Here is a 17,972-nt window from a genome sequence, read left to right on the forward strand (position 1 = left end):
TCTCCCTTCATCCACTTTTTGGTTGTCTGTCCCCCAAGGAGGAGGTCACACACAGTTCCATGTAATCGGTTAGTATATCTTATCTTCATTGTCTTCTTGGCTGTATAGGTCCTTCTTGGTTTTCCTTTGTAGGTGCCTGTTTTCTGTTCTCTAGCTCTTCTCAAGATTCTCTCCTTGTCCTTGAATTTCAATAAATGACTACTATATGCCACCACCACCCCCTAGGGTCTTACCTGATTGGAGTTCTCTCTACTTCCTGGATAGTTATCATCTCCTCATTTGTGATACTGGGGACATTTTCCTACTATTTTACCTGTAGATTTGTTAATTCTTCCTGTTTCAGGATTCCAATGAGATGTGGGTTGTTTCTCTTCATGGTGTCCCTCATCATCCTCGGGGTTTCTTCAGATTTCTTTGCTTTTTAAAAAATGTTTCTCTCATTTGCTGTAGCCTGTGGTTGTCTTCTAGTTCACTGATTGTATTTTCCCTTTTCTTCCATTCTATTGCTGATTGCTTGTAACATGTTCTTTTTTTTAATTTCTGCTATGTAGTTGCTTAGTTTTGGGGTTTCTTTATGGTATGAGGTTTCTGGTGTGTCAATTTCTTTCTTTGTTTTCAGGGTTAATCCCCAGGTCCCATGTGTGGTCCTAAGCATCGTTCTCCTATATTATTTTGTGTGTGTGTGTGATTTTGTGGGTGGGTCTGTCCCATCTGTTCCTGTTTAGGAATTGTGTACAACCATGGGTTTGTGGTGAGTAGCCTCAGGATCTAAAGTGAAGTGATCAGCCTATGGCAGAATATAAGAAGTGTGACTAAGCTGGGTGTGTGTTGGGGGGCGGGGGGGGGGGCGCAAATGAATCAAAGATAAGCATCCCTTTTGGGTTAGGACCTCTGAGAGGTAAAAATCCTTATCTATTTTTCAAAGGACCACTCTCTTTGCTCAGCTCTACATTTATTCCCTTAAGCGCAAGATGTGGTGCCTATTGTTCTCTCACCTGACAAGGTTGTACCCATTCAGATCAGGTTTATCATTTTGATCTTCTATAGTCATCTCTCTAATGCACCCTATTTGGTAACCAATTTCTTCGCCTCCCTCTAATATAGATAGAGGGATCACTGGAGACTTATTTCCTATGTAGATCTCACAAATGTATCTCGGGTTACCACTGTCATCCATAACCTTCTGCAAGCCAGACTCTCACAATTTAGTCTCTGATACATTTGACTTTGGTTATATGATATGACCTTTGACTTTGGTTATATGATTTACAATCCTTTGGTGACTGGTGTTGGTGTGCTTTTTCCATATGGACTCATTTGACCTCTCACTTAGATTCCTGCTTGTTTGGAAACAGGCCTTAAAGACCCCAGATGCTATTTTATCTGATAGCCAGGCACATCTAATTTCTCCACCACACTTTTCTTTAGTACCCGTATCTTCTGTTTTCCTTCCTGAAGGAGAGTATTGAGTGGGGTCGTGATGTAAGAACTAATTGTTCTTAAATTGGAGCTAGGATATTTTGTGATCCCTAAACCTATTCCTGGATTTATGGTTTTGTTTTGTTTTTTAATCTTTCTCTGACTCCCTTTGGAGACCTCCTTATTAATTTATGGTTGAGAGTCTTATCGATTATTTCCCTGAGGTGTAAAGAGCTCCTGTTAATATTGTCCTTGCTTAGCCAAGTGGTTCTCAACCTTCCTCATGCAGCGACCCTTTAATACAGTTCCTCATGTTGTGGGGGCCCCCTACAACCATAAAATCATTTTCATTGCTACTTCATAACTGTGATTTTGCTACGGTTATGAATTGGGTGACCCGTCAGAAAGGGTCATTCCACCCCTAAAGGGGTTGTGACCCACAGGTTGAGAACTGCTGGATTAGCTCCTGGCACTAATTTTTTAAACCCTGTTGAGAGAGAGATATTGGGCCAGATTTTTAGTCTAGTTTTGTCTTTGTGACTAAGGTGTGTTTATTGTAGGCATTATGTTGATGAGTCTTACTTTCTTATCCTTTCTGTTACTCTTGTCTCTTTACTGATTTACTTAATTCATTAACATTCATTGTCATGATTGACACATGTGAGTATGTTGCTGTCACTTTTCTGTGTTTGGGGGGGTGGGGTGTTTTTGGTGTCTTTGTCCTTCCTATATTTATGTGCTGTTTTGAATCCTGTTTTGAGTTTGTTGATTTTTCACTGGTGTTGCCTTGTATATTAATTTCAAGTTTGCCTGCAGTTGTTACTAGATTCTCCGTTCAAAGTGTTGCATTTGGTATTTTTTGTAATGCTGGATTTGTTTTTATAAATTCCTTTCATTTTTCCTTGTCTGGAAATAATTTAATTTCCCCCTCATATTGAAGGCCAATTTTATTGGGTGTAAGATTCTTGGTTGACAGTTTGTTTTTTCAGTTTTTTTTATATGACCTTCCATAATCTTCTTGCCTGTTTGTGTTCTGCTTATATATTTGAGCTTATTCTATTTGGTTTTCCTTTGTAGATACTATCCCCAGATCACTACCCCGACTCCCAAAACATTCTCAGGATTCTCTCTCTGTCCTGAGCGTAGGAGAGTGTGACTGCAGTATGTTGTGTTGTTTTTCTTTTGGAGTCTATGCTGTTTGGGGTTCTCTCGGTCTCTGGAATAGTTACTTTCTCTTCTCTTCTTTTTCTGGGGTTTCTTGTATCATTTACATTGTGGATTTTGTTGCTGTTCTTTCTTCTGATTCTGGAATCCCAATGAAATGTACATTATTACTCTTGATGGTGTCCTTCAAGATTCTTTTCTCTTTTATTTATTGTTCTTCTCTTAGGTTGTCGTGGAGGGACTTGTCTACAGGCTCACATACTCAGTGTTCCATTTCTTCAATTCTATTATTCTGCTCTTTTAAAAAAATGTTGCCTAATTATGTTATCTCTGTGTTCATCTTCTGGAATGTGATGAGGTTTCTTTGATGGAAATTTCTCAATTTTCTCCCCTCACCATAGTTGCATGGGAGAGTGTACTGGCCTCCTCGTGACTATACCCTTTCCTGTCTTGTTTCCACAGTCACTGGGTTATAAGGTTTTCTGAGTTGTCTTCCAAGATTGTTGGTGATCTGGATTTTCTTTCTTTTTTTTTTTTCTTCTAGATATAGAGGGATTAACAATCTGAGTATTCAATGTAGACATTTTTGTTGATGTTGTTAGTATCTGTCAAATTGATATTGACCCATGGTGACCACTTAAGAGCACTGAATTTATTGCATCCAATTAGTTTTGAAATGTGCTTTTATTCTTTTTTGTCTAATTGTTCTCTAATTTTTCTTGTGATTTTGTTGATTTATGAGTTAATAGGATTTTTTAATTCATCATATATGTAAAACTTCCATATATTTCCTTCTACCATAGCTATGTAGTTTCATCCAATTGAAGTCAGAGAAGATAAATTGGTATAATTTCAATAGCTTTACTCACTTCCCTGGAGGATTATGTCCATACCTCTTCTAACACAGATTTGTTTATTTTTCTGGCTAAAGCAAAAACCGACTGTCATTGAGTTGATTCCAACCCATAGCAACTGAATATAGGGTTTCAAAACTGCAATCTTTACAGAAGAAGACAACCTCTTAGTCCTCCCTTGGATCAATTGAGAGGTTTGAATTGTTAGCTTTGTTTTCAGCTGTCCAGTGACCAACCTACAGCACCAGCATCCTTGTAATTTCAGTATTCTTTGTTAACACCAATATTCAAATGCAGTTCTGATCTGTTTCAAATACAATGGCAATAAATCTATAGCAATTGTAAAATGAGCTCAGTACATGTGATACAGGGAGTAAACACAGAGGAGAATTGATAAACTTGGCCATGTCTTTGAGTTACAGCACACACTGTTTAAAACGAACAATTTTTGTATTTTAAAAGTTCAGCTTTTAAATATTTTACCCTGCAATTTTTTCTTGAAAATATTATTGTAAGTAGTTGGACAGTTCAAGGAAAGTCAGCAATGCCTAGCTGTTATGTATAAAAATACTGCACATGATACATAATGTTATCACTTATAGGAAAACACAAATATTCATATATTTAATGAATAAAATTCTATTTGCTCAATATAGACATACAGGTGACAGGGTTTTGTCATTAGATGAGTTTATAGGTAAGTTTCTGAAGAAGGTACAGAGATATCTGTATTTACAGCACTTGTGACTTATGATTTTACACCCATTCCTTATGCAAATTTCTTGTTCCAGCAACTTTCATAATTTTGAGACATTAAAGCATGAATTCAATGTCAGGAATATTTTCTAAATCTTACCACATTAAAAGTCAAAAATTTCATCCTTCAAATCATCAAATCAGGCATGATTCTCATATGTCCCTTCTGGGATAAAATTTGTCTTTGTCTGTGAATCTGGTAAACCAGAAAGCAAATTGTGTACTCTCAAAATATAATGGTGGGACAGGCATAGGAAAATAGTTACATGTTCTTTTTTATAAGGAGGAGAAAATGGAAAGATAAAGTATTCACTGGCTATCATGTATTGAGTTATGTATACCGTCTCTCCTCCCTGCCCCCCTACAAGTAACATTTCTGGACACAATTCTCAGTGGCTTGGCAGTTATGGTGTAATCTGTCAATTATGTAATGATGTGATCAGCCACTCTGTTTTAAAGAGATTGAGAGGAGTACAATACCCTTGTTTCCATCACATATCTGGTCTGATCTAAGGTTAGTTTCCCTGGAGTATCACTTGCTGCACTTCTTATCTTACAAGAGATAAAAGAACAGCATTAGCAGAGAAGAAAGAAAATGTGGCAGCAGAGTACGTCCTTTGAGCTCTGGGTGACTATACTGAGAATCTCCTTGACAGAAACGTTGATGCCAAGGCACGTAGAAGTCTCCACAGAATATTAGCCCTACATATGTTAAAAGGAGTAAAAGACTTTTCCCCAAAGAGATAAAGCTTTTCTCTATACTGGAGCTCTGAATTCAGACTTTTAACCTTCTGAACTCTAAGACCATCATTTTTCTGTTAATTTGTTGTGTTGAGCAACAATTTGTTGTGTTGCTCATATGTGGCGGCTTGTGTGTTGTTGCAATGCTAGAAGCTATGTCACTGTTATCTCAAATGCTAGCAGGGTGACACAAAGTGAACAGGTTTCAGCAGAACTTCAAGTCTAAAAACAGACTCCAAAGAAATCAGCTGCCCATTTTAAAGGAAAAACCAATGAAAACCATACACAGAACATGGAGACATTATCTCATACTGAAGGCCTGATGAATGGAAGCAGAACATTGTTTATGATCGTGCTGGAGGATGGCCCCTCAGGTCCAAAGGCACTGGAAATGTGACTTCCTCAAAGTAGCATTGGCCCCAGTGACTTGAATGAAGTAAAGCCTGTGGAAGTGGAGCCATCCAGACCTACATTTACTCATGGGATACAAATTGAGTTAAGAAGAACCAGCTGTAAAAATCTACTTAGTCTGAAGGTAGAGCATTTCAAGAATGAATCTAGGAAACTTGGAAGTCATCAAAAATGAAATGGAATGAATAACGATTGATATCCTAGGTAAGTGGTCATGGACTGGTATTGGTCATTTTGAAACAGAAAATTTTTATTATGCCAGTATTGCTGCAATCAGGAGGAATGCGGTTATTTCATCATCAAAAAGGACATTTCAAGATCTATTCTGAAGTACAATGTTATCTGTGATAGAATTATATCTTTCCAAATTCATGGAAATCCAATTAATACAACTATTATTCAATTTTATGCAATAGCCATGAGATAGTGATGAAGAAATTGAATAATTTCGCCAATGTCTTTAGTCTGAAATTGTTCAAACTGGCAATCAAGAGTCATTCATCATGATTGGCTATCGGAATGCAAGAGTTGGAAGCAAAGAGGAAGTAACTTTGGTTGGAAATATGACCTTGATGCCACGAAGGAAACTGGAGATTGCATGACAGAATTTGTCAAGGCGAATGACTTGTCTACAGCAGATTCCTTTCTACAGCAACACAAATGGTGACTATACACATGGACTTGTCCAGATGGCACACACACCAAATTGGCTAGCAGTGTGGGAAGAGACAGTGGAGAAGCTCGATATCAGCATCTACAACCAAGTTAGGGACTGACCATGGAACAAACCATCAATTGCTCATATGTAAGTTCAGGTTGAAGATAAAATGAAAACAATCCACTGGAGCAAAAATACAAACCTTGGGTCTATCCTACCTGAATTTTGAGGACATCTCAAGAACATATTTGAGGTATTGAATTCTAATGACAGAAGACCTGATGAACTGTGGTGAGACATCAAGAACATCATTCATGAAGACAACCATATGTCATTAAAAAGACAGGGAAAAAAGAGAAAATCAAAATGGATATAGAAGAGACTGAAACTTGCTCTTAATTGTAGACTAGTTAAGGAAATGGAAGAAATGATGAAGTCAAAGAACTGAGTAGAAAATTTCAAAGGACAGTTCAGGGAAAAAAAAGTAAAATATTATCATGAAATATGTAAAGATTTAGAATTAGAAAGCCAAAAGGAGAGAACACTGTGTTCGTCCAGGTAGACTAGAGAAACAAATTTACAGGCATTGATATGTGTATAAGAAAGAGCTTCATATACAAGAGCAATAGAATATTGAGAACATCCCAGCCCAGTCCATATCAAGCCCATAAGTCCAATATTAGCCCATCTGTCTGATACAAATCTATAAAATTCTCTTTGGACTCATGAAACGCATGCAATGATGTCGAATGCAGGAAGATCACAGGCCAGTGGGTGGGAAGTCTTGTGGATCCAGTGGCAGTAGAAGCATCTAAGTGCTGGCAGGGGTCCCCACGCAGTTTTTCCAGCACCCAGAGTTCCATCAGGGTAGGTCCATGTGGCTTCTCCTCAGGAATGTCTTGCAGGAGTCAGCCTTGTCCGTCAAGAGTCTCCAAGGGAGTGAGCAGAGAGAGAAAGAAGTGTCTCCCACCTCCAAGGAGGAAAAACAGGAGTTCCCAGAATACCCTGCTGGTATTTCAAATGCCAGTGACATAGCTTCCAGCATCACAGCAACACACCAGTCACCACAGTGCTACAAACTGACAGATAAGTGGTGGAACATAATGATTAATGTCATTTTTTAAAAGTTTCAGATATAATACCAAATCGTCAAGTTACTAAACATCTGAATTAAACTTACAGGTAAGTGACTAGATTCAAAAGAAGCAATTAAAGTAGCTGAAATTGTAACTTAGTAAGTAAATGTGTGTGTGTGTGTGTGTGTGTGTGTGTGTGTGTGTGTGTGTGTGACTGTTGCTTCTAATGAAGAATTGCACCTGGAGCAGCAGAACCAGTTTACTACCTCTACCAAGTTACATTGAAAAAGAGCAATGTATAAGAATGTGACACTAGAATGTAAATGCATTTTAGGGGAATTGTGTACGTTTCCACATTCTGTTTCTTTTGAATGGATACAGGTATGTATCTCTTCCAGTCCATTGACCACTTAGCTGTCTTCCAAATTTCTTTAGATATAGACTAGTGTGTGTTTCCAGTGCCTCATCAACTTGTTGAAACATTTCAGTTGGTGTCTTGTCAATTCTTGGAGCTTTATTTTTCAATCGTGCTTTTAGTGCAGCTTGGATTTCTACCTTGAATATTGGTTCTTGATCATATGGTACCTCCTGAAAAGAATGAATGTTCACCAGCTCTTGTCAGTGCAGTGCTTCTGTGTCTTTCTCTCATTTTCTTTTCATGCATCTTACATTATTTAATATTTTGCTTATAAAATCTTTTAATATTGCATCGTGAGCTTGAATTTTTTTCTTCAGTTCTTTTAGTGTAAGATACACTGAGCTAGTTCTTCCTTTTTGGTTTTCTGCTTCTAAGTCCTTGCACATTGCATTGTTGTATTGTACTTTGTCAACCTGAGCTTCCCTTTGAACTTTTCTGTTCAGCTCTTTAAAAAAATTTTCTGACCTTTTGCTTTCTTCATGAATGATGTTCTGTTCTTGTTCATTATGCCTTCTGTCATTAGTGCTCAATGATTCAAATCTGTTTTTGAGATGTTTTCAAAATTCAGATGGGATACACTCAAGGTCGTATTTTGACTCTAGTAGACCTGTTTTAATTTTCTTCAGCTTTTTCCTGAAATTGCATATGAGCAATTAACGGTCTTTGCCATTAGCCCCTGGCTTAATTTTGACTGCTGATATTGAGCTTCTTCTTTACGCTTCCCACAGATGCAGTAATTTGATTTCGGTGTATTCCATCTGGAGAGTCTAAATGTATAGTCACCATTTATGTGGTTGAAAAAGGTCATTGTGATGAAGAAGCCACTGAAAAATCCTATCATACAGTCTCCTATTTAGTTTCTCTCACCAAGATCATATTTCCCAACTACTTTTCCTCTTTGATTCCAACTTTTGCACCCCAATAACCAATAATTATCAATGAATCTTGATGACATGTTTGATAAATTTCAAATTTAAGAGGTTGGTAGAGTTTTTCAACTGTAGCTTTAGTGGATTGTTGTTTAAATGTGAATGATAATATATTAACAGGATGTCCTTTAGATGTATAAATATTTTTTCTTCAAGATAGATCTTGAAAATGCCCTTTTTGACAAAGAATGTGATACCATTCCTCTAAATTTGTTATTCCCTATACAGTAAACTATAGGATTATCGGATTTGAAATGACCAGTACCAGTCCATTTCAGCTTATGAATGCCTTTGATATCTATATTTATTTGGTCTATTATATTTTTGATAGCTTCCAGTTTTCCTAGACTCATACTTCATACGTTCTAAGGTCTGATTACTAACAGATGTTTGTAGCAGTTTCTTTCCCATTTTGTGTCATTCCCTGTCCCCCAAAACTTTACTCCGTGTCAGATGATCAACACTACCATGGGAGGGTAGTTCTTTTCCAGTCATGCTTTGAGCTCCTGACCTGAGGGACTCATCTTCTGGTACCATATTTGACAATATTCCACCACTACTATTCATAAGGTTTTCAATTTCTGACAGTGTTCTGCTGCTGTTCATAAGGTTTCCAGTGGCTAATTCCTTAGAAGTGGATAGCCTGTCTCTTCTTAGTCAGTAAGCACTGCTGAAATCTGTGCACCTTGGGTGACTGTTGGTATTTGAAATGCCACTAATGTAACTTCCAGCACCTTAGCAACATGAAAGCCAGCACAATATTCAGCGTGACAGATAAGTTGTGGCTTTTGGTAATAATAACATTTTCACTATGCTAAGTCTTCCTATCCACAGGCATGGTATTTTTTGTTTAAATTTTTATTTTGATGTAAGTTTCTTTATTAGATTTTTATACTATATTTTGCATAAACCTTTTGTTTCGATGGTTAGATTCTTTCCTAAGTATTGCATTCTAGGTGTGGTTATTATAAATCGTAGTGTAAATTTTTCTGATTATTTTTTGTATAGCGGTTTCTTTGATAGTGTAGTGGAATCTGACTGGTTTTGTATGTTGATCTGGACTCTGCAACTTTAATGAGTTATTTTATTAGTTCTAAAAGTTTCTTGTTGAATCTCTGGGATTTTCTATGTATAGCATTATATCATCTAAAAAAAGCTATAGTTTTAATTCTTCCTTATTATATTTAAGTGCCACTTATTTCCTTTCTTGCATTTTTACACTGACTAGGACTTCCATTAAAATATTGAGTGATGTCATAGGGCATCCTCATCTCATTTTAATTTGCAATTGGAATGCTGTTAGTCTGTTTTAAGAATAATGTTGGCCATTGTTATTATGTATATATTCTTAATTATGGTGAGTGATTTTCCTTCCATTCCAATTTTTCTGAGAATTAAAAAAAATAGTAAGATTTTATTAATTGCCATAACTGAAAAAATTGAAATGATCATCATTCTTCTTTGTTTTGCTTATTTGGTGAATTGTTCAGACTGTTTTCTATTGCTTAACTATCCTGCAATAGCTGGTAGGAATCTCACTTGGTTATGATGATTAATTTTTTAATATGACCTGAGATTCAATTAGTTACATTTTAGGGGGAGAAATTTGTAGTGTAGTGGATTACACATTGATCAACAGTTTGAAACCATCAGTCACTTAATGGGATAAAGATAAGGTTTTTGCTCTTATTAAGATTTATAGCTTCAAAAAAATGTACAGCCCCAGAAACTCAAAATGTGTAGAGTGTTCTGTCCTATAGGGTTACTATGAGTCAGAATGGTCTCTCTGACAGGGAGTGAGTGAACGAGTGATGTTCACCATAAGGATAATGGTCTATATTTTACTTTTAATGGTACATTTACCGATGAAGCAGGGTTCAACTTGTTTCATAGAATTAATTTGTGTTATATTATTTTCTATGTTCTGGATATGTTGTGCTCAGTTGATATCAGTTGTCTCTGAATAGTTGGTAGAATTCTGCAATGAAGCAGTCTGGGCCAGGACTTTTGGTTGGCAAATTTTGCCTTTGTTTATTTGTTCTTTCTTTGTTAAGAGTTTGTTCATGTGTCCATCTTAGTCTGCTTTAGTTCAGGTAGGTAGTATGTTTCTTGAAATATGTTGTTACTTCTATGCTTTAAAATTTGTTAAATTGCTTTACAAGTGATGATAGATCTAAAAATGTATACATTTACCAATTAGTTTATATTTTACTTTATCAAACTCACCCAGTGGCACCACAAAGAAAAGGCCTATACATCCAAGAACCCTATGGAGCCATTCTACTTTGTAATACTTCAGGTCTTTCTGAGTGAAAATCACCTTGGTAGCAACTAACAAAAACAACTCAATATATTTATAGGCACACACACCAAACTATAGACACCTTGGGCTTACTTGATTAAACTATGTTTTAAATCACACTCAGGTAAAAGTTCAAACCTATATAATTTAATGGGATAATGTATACATATGAATTAGGTTATAAAATACATTAATTATAACAATAAGTTTTGGATATGACTTCCTTAAATGTAATCTTAAACTACTAATCATGACTTAAGGAACTCAGTGGTTGCTCAGCCACTCAATAAATAGCAGGATTGAAAGGTTTTCCATCTCTTACTTTATAGCTTGACTATCTCTGCTGAGTGCCCAATGCAACTTGAAGACTTCCCAATGGATGCCCATGCTTGCCCTCTGAAGTTTGGCAGCTGTAAGTTATGATCCAAGTAACCAAATCAGTTACTTCTTTTATTTATATATCAGATTAAAGGTAACATTCTCATAGAGAACCCACTTGAAACCTCAGTTTTCTATAACTAGTAAAATCACTTTGACAAATTACATTGTAATCATTGCAATGTCTGCTTACAACTCTCTGTAGAATGTTACCTAATATTAAGGACATTTTCTGTCATGTTTATACTTACAGTTCACCCCGTATACACAGCAGGAGTGACTCTCTGTAACATGGAATTACCTAAAAGAGTCATTCAGTAAATATGTGTTGCTTGAACAAATACATTTTTAATGTCAAAGTGTTTTAAGTAGACAATTTTTCAAATCTAGTAGAAACTCCTGGTTTTCAGCTGATGCTATTTCAGACTGAGGAATGCATTCAGATAAAATCCTAGTTCGGATATATTTGTTATAAGCATGGTTGGAAGCTATGTATTATTTACTTTTTTGGGGGGTGGTTGTTTTCATATTATGCAACCTTTTAGACTTTGTTGTTTGGGAGTACGTTTCCTTTAAAAATAGTTTATTTTTGATGAAAGTGTGCACAACAAAATAAGTTCCCATTCAATAATTTCTATGCATATTACTTAGTTACATTGGTTAATTTGTAACACTATGCCAAGTTTTTATTATTTCCTTTCTATTTGTTTCATGTTCAGTAAACTAGTCTCTCTATCTCCCTACATCCTCATCTATGTGAAGCTGAAAGAAATGAAGAAAAAAACTCAACCTCAGGCTATATACTGAAGGATTCTATGGTCAAAATATTACACAATACAGGAAGCATCAAAAGAAGGTGGAAAGAAGGCACATAGTCCCTGTAACAAAAAGAAGTATTCAATGTTCAACCATATCAAGAGATAGCACAGGATAGGTAACTTGTGGTGTTGAAGGAAGACGTTTATGCTGCATTGGAGCTATTGGTGAAAAACCAGGCTCCAGATGTTGATGGTATTGATCCATTAAAAGGTTCAATAAGCTTATACAGTTCTAGAGGTGCTCATTTGCTTATGCTAAGCAATTTGTAATACATATCTACATGGCCAGTTGCCTAGAAGAGATGGATATGTGTAACCCATTCAAAGAAAACTGACCCAGAAGAATGTTTAAATTATTGAACAATATCATAAATATTACATGCATATCCTTTTTTGGAGATCATTTAAAAAATGGTTAGAGTAGTACATGGATGGGGCGCTTCCAGAAATTTAAATTATATTCATAAAAGGACATTGAATGAGGACATGATCATTGTTGATATCAGATGCATCTTAGCTGAAAGCAGATGATACCAAAAAAATACTTATTACTATTTTATTCAACTGTGCAAAGGCAGTCTAATATATGGATCAAGTGTATGGATCATAACAAATTATGGATAACATTATGAAGAATAGAAATTCCAGAAACTTTTATTGTGCTCATGTGCTCATATGTATGCAAAGCGGCAGGTGTGTGAACAGAACAAAGATTTACTCTAAGGTTTAAGATCGGGAAGTTTGTTTCAGTGTTGTGTCCCTTTCACCAAACAGTCTATTCGTTTGATGAACAAATTATCTGAGATGCTAGGTTATATGAAGAACAAAATGGCAACAGGATTGTAGGAAAGCTCATTAACAGCCTCAATATGCAGATGACACAATTTTCTTATTGAAGGTGAGGATGATTTGAATCACTTAACAGATGAAGATCAAATAGTATGGATTATGCCTCATTTAAAAAGAAATATAAATAAGTAATTAAATGTACACACACACAAAGACAAAAACACAAACAACAAAAACTTCACAACCAGACCAATATACAACCTCAAGAGATTAATGTTGTCTAGGATTTCGTTTTACTTGGATTCACAATGAACACTCATGGAAGTAACGGTCAAGAAATCAAATAATACATTGCATTGGAAAAATCTATTGCAGAAGACCTTTTAAAAATGTTAAAGAGCAAAAATGTCATTTTGAGGACTGAAGTGTGCTTGACCCACGTTCACTGAGCTCATGCATATGTGGAAGTTGGACAATGGATAAGGAAGATGGGGGAAATTTTATACATTCGAATTGTGATGTTGGCAAAGAAATACTGAAATTACAAGGATTGCCAGAAGAACAAAAAAAAAATCTGTTTGGGAAGAAGTACAGCTAGAATGTTCCTTAGAAGCTGTGATGATGAGATTTTGTCTCATGCATTTCAAGCATGGGATCAGGAGGGACCAGTCTCTAAAGTTGGACGTCATGTTTAGTAAAGGGTCAGCATGAAAGGGAAGACCCTCTATAAGGGTTGGCCCAGTGGCTGTAACAATGGACTGGAACGTAACAATTTTGAGGGTCACATAGGGCTGGGCAGTGTTTTGTTCTGTGCTGTTTAGTAGCTATGAGTTGGAAATGACTCACAGGCACCACACAGCAACAGCATCAATTCGAGGGAAAACTGATATCCTAAATATGTTGAGTTATTCAAACCATGAACAATGTGCTTCTCCATTTATTTTGATATTATATTATATCTTTTAGTCAATGTTTCATAATTTTCAGTATAAAAGTCTTGTATTTATTTTATTAGATTTATATGTAAGCATTTTCAAAGGGTAGTTTATATGGTATTATATTTAAATTGCAAACTTACCATATTCATTGTTAATATACAAAGAACAATTTGACCTTTGCATGTTTATACTGGATATTGTGACATATTTTGTTTTATTGGACTTCCTAGATAGATAATGATGTCATGCAAATAGGGAGAGTTTTATTTCTTCTTTTCTGATTTGCATAGTTTTATTTTCTTGCCTTATCACACTGTCTACAGCTTCCAGTGCTATGTTGAATAAAAGTAGTAAGTGTGCACATTTTAGCCTTATTCCCAATTAAAGGGGAAAACACTTAATTTTCCATCATTGAGTATGGAGGCAAGTCAAAGGTATTGCTACAAACCATAGAAAACTTTACTAAATAAAACTATCAGAATGTTAAGCCATTGTTTCTTAACATGTTACCAAGGCAGCAGTGTAAACTTCTGAATGATGTGTTTCCATCTCTTTATCCCTTCCCTGAAGAATTCTGCTCTCTTATACTTAAACCATGTCAAAATGGCAGTGCTGGCATCCTGGTGGGACACAAATCATGTCCCTTTTAATTTCATTTTGCGATTTGAGAAACAAAAAGAAATCTAAAGGGGCAGCATCAGGGCCGTAGTGTAGAAGAGTCAGGTTTCCCAATGAAATTCTTGTAGGTTAGCCGTTGCTATCCTCAACAAAGGAGCAGGCGTGTTATCATAATGAAAAAAAATTCTCTACGCAACTTTCCTGGCTATATTCTCATTGATGCAGTTTCATGTTTCTTAAAACCTGATTATATTAAGCCTACATTGGTGATTTTGTGGCTTACACAATGAGCTGCTAGTCACAAGGGCAGCAGTTCAAACCCACTGAACACCTTGTGGGAGAAAGATGAGGCTTTCTTCTCCCATAAAGGTTTTCAGACTCAGAAACCCACATTGATTGTACGATATCCTATAGGATCACTGTGAATCAGAATTGACTCAATGGCAGTGAATTTGGTTTTGGATTGTCTGTTCTGTGTTTCTTCAGAAAATCTACCAAGATTTCCCTTTTGGAGTCCCCCAAACAGTCACCATAGCACTCTCACCTGGTCTCTCCTATTTGCTCATCTTTGAGGTTTTACTAACCTTCCTTAAAATAGTCGATCTATCTAAAACTTGTTTATATGGGTCAGCATTCCAATAAAGTTGTTTAATGCTTCCATGGCTTGGGAATATTCCCACTTGAGTTTTTTTTAAAATTTGACATTAGCTCTAACCTCAAAATCACATATTCTTTTCCACAAAAGTATACTTTTTAAAGGTACCCTAAGGAGACATAGATCAGTGTATCACTAAAAGAACTTGCATTAATAATTACTATTAATAATTATTAATAATTAGTAATAATTATTACTGTGAGTATTAGCAGTTATCCACTGGTTGCTGTGACATATTTAAACATATTTTGTTTGGAATAATCCCATACATATGAACGAGAATGTTAGTAGTGATACTTTATTACTTACCTTCATATAATATTGTTGTTGATGTTAAGTGCCAATGTGTTGGTTCCAACTCATAATGACTTTATACAGAAGAGAACAAAACACTACCCAATCCTGAACCATCCACACAATTGTTCCTATGCCAAAGCCCATTGCTGCAGCTAAGGTGTCAGCCCATCTCATTGAGGGCCTTCGTTTCTCTCACTGCCCCTCTACTTTACCAAGCTTGATGTCCTTCTCCAGGGACTTGTTTCTCTTAATATCCAAAGTGGGTAAGATGAACTCTCACTATCCTTGCTTCTAAGGAGCACTCTGGACCTACTTCTTGTAATACAGATCAGTTTCTCCTTTTCGCAGTCTATGATACTTTCAATGTTCTTCTCCAGCACATTCAAATATATCGATTCTTCTTCAGTCTCCTTTATTCAATATCTAACTTTCATATACATATGAGGCAATTGAAAATAACATGTCTTGGGTCATGTGCTTCTTAGTCCTCAAAGTAACATCCTTGATTTTCAATATGCTAAGATAGCAGTTCTCAAACTGTGGGTCGCGACCCCTTTGGGGGTTGAACGACCCTTTCACGGGGGTCACCCAATTCATAACAGTAGCAAAATTACAGTGATGAAGTAGCAACAAAAATAATTTTATGGTTAGGGGTTACCACAACATGAGGAACTGTATTAAAGGGTCGCTGCATTAGGAAGGTTGAGAACCACTGCTTAAGAGGTCTTGTGCAGTAGATTTACCTAATGTTACTTGGCTTTTAACCTCTTGACTGCTGCATCCATGAGCATTGATTGTGGATCCAAGCAAGATTTCTTAATCAAGTAAAGGAAATTCTTCTTTATTACTATACTTCCCTGAGCATTCTTAACTGAGAAAGTCAATTTGTCAAATGAGTTTTCTCTATTGATTACTATATTTTTTCTTCTCTAGCTGGTTAATATGATATATTGATTTTTGATTACTGACTTAGTCATGATTCTGTAGGAGGAAGTTGGGCAGACTTGATCATGGTGTTGAATTTATTTTCTGTATTTTAAAATTCCACTTGATGACATTTTATTAAGGGGTTTTGTATCTATTTTCATGAAGAAGAATATATGTTGGGTTTTTTGTTCACTTTTTGTACTATGTGAGGTTTTGGCACTAGGGAAATATAACAAAAATTAGCTTAGAAGGTATTCCCTCATCTACTTTCTGGAAAAATTATGTAGAATTAGTTTTAATTCTTTAAATGTGTTGTAGAATCCTCTAGTGAACTAATTGGGCACTGGAGTTTTATTTTTTTAGGGGGAGATTTTAAATTATGATTTCTTTAATAGCTATAGAACTATCTAAATGATCTTTTTTCATGTTGAGTAGGGTGAAACATTGTGTGTTTTTGAGGAATTGGTCTGTTTTAACTAAGTTATCAAATGTATTTATGTAGAGTTTTTCGTTGTCGCTCCTATTATCCTTCTGAGGTCAGTAGGACCTGTAGTGATAACCCACATTATGGTCCTGATATTGGTACTTCGCATTTGCTCCCTTTTTTCCTCTGGTTTTCTTTCCAGAAGTTTGCCAACTTTATTGATCGCTTTCTGTGTTGATCCTCTCTATTGTTTTTATTTTCTCTTTCATTACTCTTTGCTATTTTCCTTTAACTTCATTTCTTCTACTTACTTTGGGTTTATTTTGCTCTTCTTTTTTCAAGTTTTGGTAGCTTGATGTTTTCCTCTGTGCTTCTACGTGAATCTAGTCATGTAGATTTCATTCTAGCACTTGAAAAAAACTGTGCCCAGTTTCTTTTTGACTCAGGATGTTCTGTTAAGAACTATGTGGTCGTACAATGTGTGTGTCCCCTCCCTTCATAAGTACGAGGTCCTGTGTATTCTGTTGCTTTAAGTATTTGTCCTTTATCTTTTGGTTTCAGAAGTTTGACTACTATATGTCTTAGCATCGACATCTTTTGGTTTACTGTGTTTGAAGTTGACTTAGAGTCTTCAATATTTAGATTTATGGTTTTGAATATACTGTTAATTCGATCCAACTTCTTTCCCTATGCTCTTTCTTTACTCCTTTACTGAATCAGGTGACAAGAATGTTATATCCCACTGACCATCAAGCTCTTTGAAAATAACATGGACAGTTTTATTGTTATATTTTGTTGACATCTAATTCGCAGATCATACAGTAGTTGAAACATATTGAAAAGATTTGTGGAATCATTACTACAATCAATTTTAGAATTTTTTTCTTGGTTGTACTCTGTTAATGCCTCCCAATTTCCCGCAACCTTAAGAAACTATCAATCTAGTTATTATCTTTATTTCTTTACCTACCGTGGATTTCATATAAAGAAAAATACACAACAACAAGCAAAACACAAAAACCCAATAACCCAATAACAACAACAAAATAAAACATAGAAAACAGTTAAAAAGTCTAATGTCCTGAGGAGTTGCCAACTGTTTCCAAGAAACAGTTTTACATAAACTTACATATACAACACCAATGGAAAAATGTTCCAATTTTTCTACATTTTATTTCTTAATAGATATGAAGTACTTGCCCATTGTAATTTTTCCCCCACACATCAGTAATTTAATCATTAAGTCATATAAAGAAGATTTGTGTAAGTATCACCATAATCAGTTTCAGAACATTTCCTTCACATACTCATTGTTGTTAGCTCTCTATTTCTCCACATCCTTCCCTGCAATGTCTCTATCCAGTTATTATCTCTATAAATCTACCTATCCTGGATTTCTA

The 17,972-nt window shown here is 35.7% G+C and overlaps 1 protein-coding gene across 1 annotated transcript in view; it reads left to right on the plus strand.

Annotated features, from left to right (window-relative positions):
* The window catches only part of GABRA5 (gamma-aminobutyric acid type A receptor subunit alpha5), a 160,788-nt gene that overhangs the window by 58,508 nt on the left and 84,308 nt on the right, over positions 1-17,972 (plus strand). Inside the window, exon 6 of the mRNA XM_004699735.2 lies at positions 11,058-11,140. Coding sequence (XP_004699792.1) covers positions 11,058-11,140 — 83 coding nt within the window. The remainder of the gene's footprint in view (positions 1-11,057; positions 11,141-17,972) is intronic.

Source organism: Echinops telfairi, unplaced genomic scaffold (assembly GCF_000313985.2).
Source record: "Echinops telfairi isolate 266 unplaced genomic scaffold, ASM31398v2 ScPeMD7_7475;HRSCAF=8513, whole genome shotgun sequence".
Classification (NCBI taxonomy): domain Eukaryota; kingdom Metazoa; phylum Chordata; class Mammalia; order Afrosoricida; family Tenrecidae; genus Echinops; species Echinops telfairi.